Source organism: Glycine soja, chromosome 5 (assembly GCF_004193775.1).
Source record: "Glycine soja cultivar W05 chromosome 5, ASM419377v2, whole genome shotgun sequence".
NCBI lineage: Eukaryota > Viridiplantae > Streptophyta > Magnoliopsida > Fabales > Fabaceae > Glycine > Glycine soja.
In genome coordinates, this window is record NC_041006.1 from 35960289 (window position 1) to 35971303 (window position 11015).

The 11015-nt window shown below is 35.1% G+C and overlaps 1 protein-coding gene across 1 annotated transcript; it reads left to right on the plus strand.

The window, feature by feature from the left end:
• Positions 1-513: 513 nt before the first annotated feature.
• On the plus strand, positions 514-10248 carry LOC114412821 (mannosyl-oligosaccharide glucosidase GCS1-like). Its single transcript, XM_028376885.1, has 22 exons — positions 514-987; positions 1098-1171; positions 1682-1933; positions 2262-2436; positions 2817-2903; positions 3044-3112; positions 3281-3377; positions 3800-3882; positions 4350-4457; positions 5969-6090; positions 6252-6359; positions 6450-6523; positions 6916-7041; positions 7140-7207; positions 7754-7903; positions 7995-8045; positions 8751-8807; positions 8925-9074; positions 9195-9286; positions 9394-9503; positions 9601-9664; positions 9749-10248. Exons 1-22 carry the CDS (start codon positions 691-693, stop codon positions 9891-9893), a joined length of 2559 nt encoding a protein of 852 aa, XP_028232686.1. The 5' UTR covers positions 514-690; the 3' UTR covers positions 9894-10248.
• The last annotated feature ends 767 nt before the right edge of the window (positions 10249-11015 follow it).

Sequence of the window (11015 nt, forward strand, 5' to 3'; positions counted from 1 at the left end):
TTAATTTTTTAATTATTTTTTTAAAAGTAATTAAAAAATTAAAAATTAATTAAAAAAAAACAAACTTATATGGATTGATGATTTGTGTTTGTCATATGTATTCTTTTAAAAATAATTTTATTTATTTATTTATTTTTTAACATGTTATAGAAATTATTTTTTTCATATATTGGCAATAGTTTTAACAATTTTATAAATATTGATTTGGCAATATTATTTAAAACATACTAAACAACTACCAAACTTCACCGTATATCCTTAACAAAGCATGTGCACCACCGACGATAACAAACGCGTACCAACGAAAAGTAACGAAAGCAAATTTCAGTTACGGAGTGAGGTTTTCCGAAAACAAAAAAGCACTGCAGAAATGAAAAAAAGAATATGCTATTTATAACTCAAAATGATTATAATGACAGTTTTGGCAATTTGGGAAACTGCTGGTGTACCAGCAATAACTTGGGTGCCCAAAGCAGTTCCCAAATAAGGTTGAATTTGGGCCAGGTTAGTCCAAAATTCAGACCCTCGATAATCGGTCAAGTCACTCGTCTCCTTCCTTCTGATACTCCACTGCTACGTTACACTGCGAAATCCCCAATTAACACCGAAACCTCTGCTACGCAAACACTCCCTCCAATCGAACTCCAAATCCCTATGCATGCGGTGGCGTGAATCTCTGATCCGCCAAAAATGACTGGAAGTGGAAGAAGTACCGTTCGGAGCAGAGCGAGATCCGATGCCGACGCCGACGCCGATTCTCGACGACAAAAGAGGCCTCCGTTCAATCGACAAAGAGAGAGAAGCAGATACGGAAGCTCCATTCCGATATACAACAATGCCAATCTCAAAGTGCTGCTCGGTATCTGCTTCGTCGCATTCTTCATCATCTGGTTTATGATCCACCACCTCTCCAATTCCGTAACGGAACCGAAGCTTCCTCGCGCCGTCACGCCATTTCCCGCGCCAAAGATAATGGACCTTCCTCAGGTCAACTTTCAACTTTCTCCATTTTTTTTTCAGTTTTGAGAATTCGACCATATTAGCGTGCGTGAAGGAAGAAGAAAGAAAGAAGAATGACTTGGTTGGTGCTGTTGCAGTTTGAAGGTGAGCACAAGGAGAGTTTGTATTGGGGAACTTATCGTCCTCACGTGTATCTCGGAATTCGCGCCAGGTATGTTACCGTTTCTGAAGCACAATTCATGTGTATTTATTTTGGAATATATATATAGGGAGCATATCAGGTGAGAGGAGTGTTTTATTATGAGAGGTGAGAGGATTAAACAGCAGACTCGGCTGATATGCCCCCTATATATATATATATATGTGTGTGTGCTTGAGGTGTGTTTTTTTTTTGTTTATTGATCGATGAAACCACAAGGTATAAGCAGACTCAGCTTTGTTTTGTTTGCGCTGAAATGGAATTATCAAAGTAAGAGACTATTTTGGTGGTTAAGGCTTATAGCCTTATACTGTTGTTGATGGTGCAGGGTCTGTATATATTTCGAGTTGTGTGTAATTTGAATGATTTATGCCTGCAAATTGTGCATCACACAGAAAGTGGTGTGCCCAAATTTTGGCTTAGATTGTGTTTAGGATACCGATGTCGACGATATTTGACTCAGCATGCAAGCATTCTCACTTGCTTTTTTTTTGGGTGGTGTTGGTGGTGTTTCTATTTCAGGACTCCAAAATCTTTGATGGCTGGATTAATGTGGATTGGTGTGAAGGATGGCAAATACCACTTGCGGCATTTTTGCCGACATGAGGATGACCTAAGTACTTATGGTTGGACAAGGCACAATGGACGTGATTTTGGACATCAAGTGCTGGTTGACCATGGCATGACCTTGACTACTGGGTTTTTAAAATCAAAAGAGGAAGGCAGTGGTTATGGTGGAGATTGGGCAGTTCGAATTAATGTGCAAATTGATAAGTGAGTGATGTTATCAACTTCAAATCACTTTCATATATGTACTGCGACAGAATAATTTTGTTTGTAGTTTTTCTTTATTGCTAAGTAGATGCTAGCCAGTTTGTTGAAGTTAGAGATACTCATGGCATCCTTGTTAATTTTAAGTTAGCTTTTGGATTGACTTATTTCCTGAATTAATTATAACATAACCTAATAAGTAATAACTTTGATCTTAATTTTCCTGCAGATCTTTCTTATTGTTTCCCTTTATGAGTCTACATTTCTTAGAATTGCTCTATTCAGTGACTTTCATCTATTGATTGCCTTTATTCTTGTGGTTGAACCTCAGGTCCAAGTGGAATGAGGAATTTGGGAGTGGTGCCCAGCTCTTTTTCTATTTGGCTGATGAAGCTGGTAATGCCCTAGATGTAAGTAGAGAAAACTTGAACATTCATGAGGATTCTTTGCTTGCATCTGGCTCTGGAGCAGATATTGGAGATTGGCAACTACATTTGAAATCAAAGGTAATGATTGAACATTCAAGATTCTGTTACTTGTACTACCATTGGACATTTTTTTGTATAGATTTTATGGTTTACTGCTTGTGATTGACTTACACTTCCTTAAAGAAGCACCCACAATTCCTGTTTCAGTCTTTGAAATAGTTTAAGAATATGATAAACCAATGAGTGTCCCCATTTTGTAGCAAACATGTATTGCCATTATTTAATATTTTAACTACCTAGATAAAATTCCCAGTCCTCCTTTTTCCTTTGATCGATAAATAACCCATTTAAATCATTCCTCTCTTGCCCTAATGTAGAAATTGTTATCTCTTGATTATCTGTTATATTATGCCTGGTAGTAACCTGCTATTCATTTTCTTATGCTTAATATTTTTCAGGATGATTTGCAGCTGCATTATGCTGGATTTCGCACACCTCACTTTCACAATTTGTCTGATCTCGTAGAGGAAAATCTTGCATCACAAGTAGGTTAGGGTATTTCAGTTCAATTCAATTTATCTGATGATATATAATTTTCATGTAAATGCAAGAATATGTGGTTATGGATTTTTGTTTTTTTTGGGTTTTCCCTTGATATATTTGCTTTATGTACATGTTTTAGTAGATACAAAAGCATGCTCGACTGCAGCTATCTGACTCATTAGATGATTCTCCAAATGTATTAGTTTTTCAGGTAAATAGACCATGTACACTTTGTAATACCCATTTAACTTTTTTAATCTTTACGAGTCTCATTCTCTTGCTCACTCACACACACAACCACTCTCCAACTACTCTTGAAAACATCTTTCCTTACGGTTTCACTTCATATGTGCTTCTCAATTTTTTATTTGTGCTGCAGATTATTGGTGGATTTCCTTTCACAACAGATATTGTACTAATCTCTGGAACTGATTTGGAAACTTCTAGAGAAGAAGAGCGTGTCAGTATGCTTACAGGTTTTCATCGGCTTCTTTATAATGTTTGTACAAAATCTGGCATGTATGTTTGCGTGCTTTCATCAAAAAGGAGGAAAAAATCTAGTCCTTTACATTGTTGTAGGAGTTGTCGACTTGCTCATTGATTTGGAAACTTGCTTCTCATATTGATGTACATTGTTGGGCTTTATAAATTGTGTGGCTAATTGTATTAATTAATCTAATGGCTGAAATTTGGAAGATATGTTTTACTTTGCTTTCAAAGGCTTTCGGTTTGTCTCTTTCTCTTAGGATGTTTTCTTGTTTAAATATTAAATATTATATATTTTAAAGAGAACTAGGCTACTCTTTACCGAATTTGTAGAGACTATTTTAATCTAATTGGCATTAGGATGCTACATGCTATTGTGTAATTGTTTATTTGTTATTTTGCTCATTGTTAGGTACCTCACTGTCCAATAAACTGAAATATAAAGAACAAGAATTTGATGAGAAGTTTGAGAAGATTTTCAATTTGGCCGAGAAGGTACTAATTTTATTGTCCTTTGTCTTCTTTTTTTTTTTTTATTCTCTCAAATTCAATTACTTAGGGTATGTTTGGAAGAACTTACTACTTATTTGGATTTATCTTATGATATAGCACTTGTGTAAGTGTTTTGGAAAGCATATGAAAACAACTTGTGTTATCTTCATAAGTTATTTTTAGCTTATTTTAGTAACTTCTCCAAAATATTATGAAAACATCCTTACAACTTATATGAAAATAGTTTAAACCCATTTCCTCTTTGATTGTAAAAACTATACAAGTGCTTACATGATAAATACTTATTCAAGAAGCCCTTATATTAAGTTGTTTACCAAAACAACCCTTATTCTTCTTGTTTTGTCTTTTGATGTGTTCTGGATCTCTCAAATTTCATTTGCTTGAGTAAATTTGTTTAGAAGCTTATCCTTGATGGAAATAAATTATTTATCATAGTAGTGGATTTCCAGGTGGATTCCGAAGCCTTATCTGTTGGTAAGGCTGCTGTTGGAAACTTATTAGGTGGAATCGGCTACTTCTATGGCCAGTCAAAGATTGCTCTTTCAAGAATCCTTAATGTAAGTTACTTTATTTTGTTTTTTATAGTCCTTATTGAAGTGTATGCCACCCCTTAATAGTGCATAACTTGACATGTGATTATCATAAATGTGAAAACTTTGTTTCTTGTGTTTGATTTTCTGTTGATAAAGAGGAGATTTTAGAGACGAGAAAAAGAAATACGAGAACAGAGGATTGCTAACCAACAAAGAGGATTCTAGCCAAATTAAAAATTTCTTCAGTTGCATCCATAAATGAATTAATGCTTACTGAAAACCTAGACAAGCTAATTAACTAGCAAACCATGCTGCAGATCAATAAAGATTTGACTTTGAAATTAATATTATCTGAACACCGTTAAGTTGCTAAAAAGAGTAAAACTATTTTATCATAAAACCAACATAAAAAAATGTATCCTTGCATTTCTCGCATCTCTCACTAACCATAATCACCTATTAACAGCATACATTGTACACTGCCAAGTTGCCTTTCCCTTCCTATCCCTTCTCCTAGAACCCTCTAATTGGAGAAAATGTTCTAAGCTCTTTGTACAAATTCACAATTCGCCAATATTATCAAAGCTTACACCACAAATATCTAACTGCCGGACATGTGACTCAATAGTAGAGATTTTGATCATGTGTTACCTGCAACTTATGGTATCACTATCACCATATCAATCCTTAGAGTAGATCTTAGACTTCAAAATGGAATAAAATAATAATTTTTGAACAACCAGAGATTGAGTGAAGTGGAAATATTTAGTCTGAAGTCTAAATCATTGTAACTATCAATGGATTTAGAATTAGAAGACTTAAACCAATAAGAAATTTGAATCTGAAAAAGCTCCTGCATCAGTAGTTGACTGGGATAAGAAATAGGAAAATGGTTTGCTTTATAAAAAAAAGTAGAAAGCAAAGAAATAGGAAATGGGTGATCCCCAGCTGGAATCCTCAGAAATTCTGTAGCAAGAATGATCTCCACATCGGAAGAAAAACAAAGAAATGAAAGAAGCGTAACTTCGTAACATAAGTATTCAAGGATTTCTGAGTTGCATTGACTGTATGCTTCTCATTCCCCATTCCTTTGAATCCTACCCTTTGCTAGGGAATTGAGAATCTGACTCTAAATGAAACCATTACAATCATTTTGCTAGCGAAGGCAGTATTCTTAAGCACAATCATTGCCTTGTGTAGAACCACCGTTTTGTAAAATTTCTTCTTGATAGGTGGTCATTCTCTGGTTCATCGTAGAAGTTTAGTTAGATTAGATGTTGTGAAGCATTTGTCTATCTTTTTAGGCTGGAAAAGAAATCCTGTGTCAGTAGCTAGGTTTGTATTAATTTTCTGTTTGTCTCATTTCCTCATATATTTCTCTCCCTAACAGTGTAATTTGGTACTCTTCAATTAATTGCTGTCAGTGACTTAAGTTTTCCTTTTTACATCTTGATATTGCCAACTTTTGTTCTTTTAATTAGCTGTCAGCAATTTAGAACTTGGATAGATATGCAGTGGGTTGGTTTCCTTTGCAGCTTAGAGAACATGTCAGTTATATGTCGTATTGGTCTGCTGAGCTTTACACAGCTGTACCAAGTCGATCTTTCTTTCCAAGAGGATTTTTATGGGATGAAGGTTTTCATCAACTTATAATCTGGTTAGTTTTTTTGTTCTAATAATATCCTTCATTACCACCACCTCTAGTATTATTATTGTTGTTGTTGTTGTTGACTGCACAAGACTTACCTGGATTAATTAACAAATAAATTACTCGTGATGTATACATATTCTTTATTTGCACTTGTGCACATTAACCAGGCGTTGGGATATTCATATTTCGTTGGATATCATTGGGCATTGGTTGGATTTGATGAATGTTGATGGATGGATACCGCGTGAACAAATTTTGGGGGCTGAAGCACTGAGGTGTATTACTAAACATTTTGTTCAAATAATTGCAGTAAATTTAAAGTTTTTAGCTTTCCTATTGACATATAGGTTCTTCTGTACTTGCAGTCGGGTCCCAGAGGAATTTGTGCCTCAGCATCCAACTAATGGAAATCCTCCAACTCTGTTTTTAGCATTGAATGGTATATGCTAATGTTCCTTTTCTTTTCTCCTTGTTATAAATAGGTTACAATAATTTAGTTCAAGCAAGTCATAGCTTGACCCTTGAGTCCAGGACTCCAGGCTGCATGTGGCAGTTTTTCCATTTTATTGAGGGATGATAATTAATAACTTCCTGCTTGGTTATTTTTTGCCTCTTCTGTGGTAACATATCCATGTAACTCCTTTTGCACATTCTTGATTTAAATTAGGAATTATGCATAACTGATCTGGATTTGATGATACATTAGATGATTCTGAGTAATAAATTTATGGAAACAGTGACAATTTATATGAAGTACATTATTATATCTATAAATATCACTTAAACGTTAATTTGGTGATTTTGAATTAGGTTAAAAATCTGTTTCTGTAGATATAATTAATGGCGTGAAGAATAATGAATTTACTGCAATGGATAGAAGTGAGATCTCTCTATTCCTGGAACGTGCGTTTGTTCGATTGGAAGCATGGTTCCATTGGTTCAATACAACTCAGTCAGGTATATACTATTGCATGTGCTGTCTGCTTGAGCACTAGAAATAGGTTGCTTCTTTTTGACCCTTTTATTATCATTGTTATCATCACTTTTTAATAAAGGGAAACAGATGGGCAGCTACTATTGGCACGGACGGGACGATAGGACAATGCGTGAAGTAAATCCTAAGGTTCTAATATGCATCCTCAGTATACTTTTTAACTTCAGCACTTGTCTACAATTTTAATCCGAACTATATACTATATAGGTATTTCAGTAGATTGACTTTACCATTATTGTCATGGCTTTATAAGGAGTTAATGTTAAGGCAACCACATTCATTGATAAATAGCTACTACAACAGAGGCCAAAAACCTAATTAAGCATAGAGATGCAAACACAGTTGCTCTAGATTTCTTGCCATTTTAGGCTGTTGGTGTTCCATTTCTTTGATGGTACTCCAAGAATACAATAGGACACATTTTTTTTCCTGAAAATAAAATGAGTCTCTTGGATGGCTTTCTCTGTTGCTACTAGAAACTAGAAAGCCATAAACATGGGCACTGAATGAGTTTGAATCCTGAATTCTCACTTGTTGTTAGTTGTTCTTTGATCTATTACATCCTAGGATCACATAACACAGTTGCGGTGTTTATGTTGGTCAATTTTGACAAAGCTTTCCTTACCCCTAATGATGACCCTTGCTCCTAACAGACATTATCTCTGGCATTTTCAGACACTGTCCTCTGGTTTGGATGATTATCCACGAGCTTCACACCCAAGTGAAGATGAACGCCACTTGGATCTTAGATGTTGGATGTTACTTGCAGCAGACTGTATGCATTCCATTCAAGAGTTGTTGGATATGGAAAGCAAACCTGGAATGGTATAATTTGAAAAATAAATTACTGGTAGGGTAATTGTTGGCAGCAGATTAATCCCCTAATTTAATTGACATATTGAATGAAACAATGCAGGATTATGGTTCTACTGTGAAATTGCTATTGGATTTTGAGTTACTGAACCAGGTATTGCACCTATGCTCCTCATCTCCCTTTATTTAGAGCTGTTCCACACCTTGTAATTTGTGGTGGTGGTGCATCCCTGCTTGGTGATGCAGCACTGGAACAGGAGCAAAATAGCAAAGATAATGAGGAGAGAAATAAAAAGGGGGAACTAAGAGAAAAGAAAACTTTCTTAGCACATACAGTTATAGAATAAGTTGAATTTTAAACATGGAAAGCAAATTACTGTTTTATGGGAAAGAAAACTTTTTTTATTTAGAAAACTCACATTCCTGGGTTTTTCTTTTTGCTTGACTTTTCTTAGAAAATGAGGCTCATCCTTGTGGGGGATTCTCATCTAGGCCTTCTCCTAGTTCATTATTATGGAATTATTGAGGAATGTGAATTTCTTTTATGTATAAAAACCTTTGATTATGAACACACTGCATTAACATGGAATCTTTTTTTCAAGTTTTCTCTTGACAATTGAAATTTCCAACTATGTTTCCTATCTATTGGCGGCAATTGTTCCAGGGAAGATTCTGTGTGTTTATCATGGATAACATATGGTGTTTGACATGGAGAAAATAATGATAATCTAAGTTTCCTTTTGTTTTTAAATGATTTTTAATAAATAAAAAATTGAAAGCAAACTATGCAGTTGACTTTTAATAGTTATTTGCTACAATAATTGTGTGTATGCCTAATTTGTTCTTGATGTCTATACAGATGCATTTTGATGATGCATATGGTGCTTACTTTGATTTTGGAAATCATACAGAGAAGGTAGAGTGTATAGTTATTTGTGTTTAGTATTATTTATGCATACTGTTGCAAGATTACCAATACATGGGTTCCCTATTCATGACTGAGAATGAGATTTTCTTTACATAACCATGATAGGTTCAACTTAAATGGAAAGAACTGGAGGATGGACAAAATTATGCTACTCGCCAACTTCTCCGGGATGTTATGGATATGCCTGTATTGAGATTGGTTCCTCACATTGGTTATGTTAGTTTATTCCCGTTCATGGGAAGGATCATTCCATCTGTAAGTGATGTGCATTAATTCTCATTAACATGTTTTTTTGTGCAAGGAATTGAGAATTTATTCGTTGCTTGAATGATTTCAGTTCACAGATGTTTATTTTAATATTACTGTTTCATTCAGGGATCACGGATTCTGGAAAAGCAGCTTGAACTCATTTCAAATCGCAGCCTCTTATGGACCAACTATGGATTACGTTCTCTTGCCAAAACAAGGTCTGCAGCCTATGCTCTAATGCATTTTTTAATGGATTTAATTGAGTGACATTATTCAGCATATGTCAGATTATAGTGAACCAAAAATAATTTTTCTTATTACACAGTTCCTTGTACATGAAACACAACACAGAGCATGACCCTCCATACTGGAGAGGCCCAGTTTGGATAAACATGAATTACAGAATTCTTTCAGCACTCCACCATTACTCCAAAGGTAATATGGACTGGCCAAGGCAAAATATCTGCAAATATTCCCACTATATTTTGTACCTTCCTCTTTCTGAAACTAATCTTTGGGTTGAGTCTTGTAGAGAATGGGCCATATCAGGAGAAAGCTAAAGCCATCTACGAAGAATTGAGAAGCAATTTAATTAGGTATTCACTTTATTCAGTACGATTGAAATCCTGTTTAAAGTTATTGGTTGTTTTTTTAGATAATATATTTTCTCTTTACTGCAGAAATATAGTGCGCAATTATCAACAGACGGGATTTTTGTGGGAACAGTACGAACAGACGAAGGGTAAGGGAAAAGGGGCACATCCATTTACTGGTTGGACATCGCTTGTAGTATTAATCATGGCAGAAGCATATGGAAATATTTAGGATAAACACAGCTTGGTGGAGGCTATTGTAACAAACATTCCTTGCTTCCTTCTCATTTTCCGTCCATGAATACCAAGGCAGTAAGTGTGCATGTAACGTTGTTGTTTAAATATGCATAGATTTTATAAAATATCTATTTTTGAAGCCTCCCAAATGCCAATATGCTTGGTAAAAAAATATTCATATCAGATTCCGTCCAAGCTAAAACAGGGGAAACGTTGAAAAGTGGAACGCCATCGCATCGCCGTAAACGTTCAGAGTTACTTCAGCGGTTGTAACCTGTACTAACTCTAGAGTAATCTTCTATATCTATATCCTAAAATAAATCACAGTCAAAGCAGGTGTTTGGTTTTCAGTTGGATGTCACTCCAAGTTACTCCCCCATTTTGATTTTACCAACTGTGCTTGAGGCTGAGCTATCTGTATCAGCTGATACTAACTAGTTGCTGCCAAATCATGTTAGTTTTTTCAAAAAAGTAGAAGGAAAAAAGAAACGAGACAGAGGGCCAAACTATCATTAAAAATTAGACAAAAGCTAAAAGTTTATTGAACAAGTTTAGATTGAATTCCATCTTCAGTGGTGTGTCCTGTGCCATCTTAATCTCCACATACTGTATATCTCGCTTCGAAACATTGGCCAATTAGTTCCATTCAATAACAAAGGCAGAAGAAGGTATAGGACAAAAGTGCTACCGATAGAGTAAAATTGTGGCTAATCTCTGGTAATAGGGGTAACTGTTCTGCACTCATGATTTCCACATGAAGGCTTACATTATGTCAAGAATTCAGTTAACTGTGTACAAAATTTGCACCTCCTCCAAGGCTGGCTTGCATTGTTTATTGCATATTATTTCATGAATTTTCTATATCATCAAAAGCTGGTATCACCATTCTTTTAATCAAATATTGACTAGTAGATACAGATCAACAAAATATTAAATCAGTGTAAAAGCCAGAGTATCACCCAAATTAAACTTCATCTGAAATTTAATTTTCGTAATTGCACCTAGCCCACCTTAACTTATCCTAAATATAACAAAAATATCAACATATCTGCTCAATACTTAATTGTAACTTCCCATGATCATTTTCTTTTGTCCAAGATCAATACTTCCCATTTAT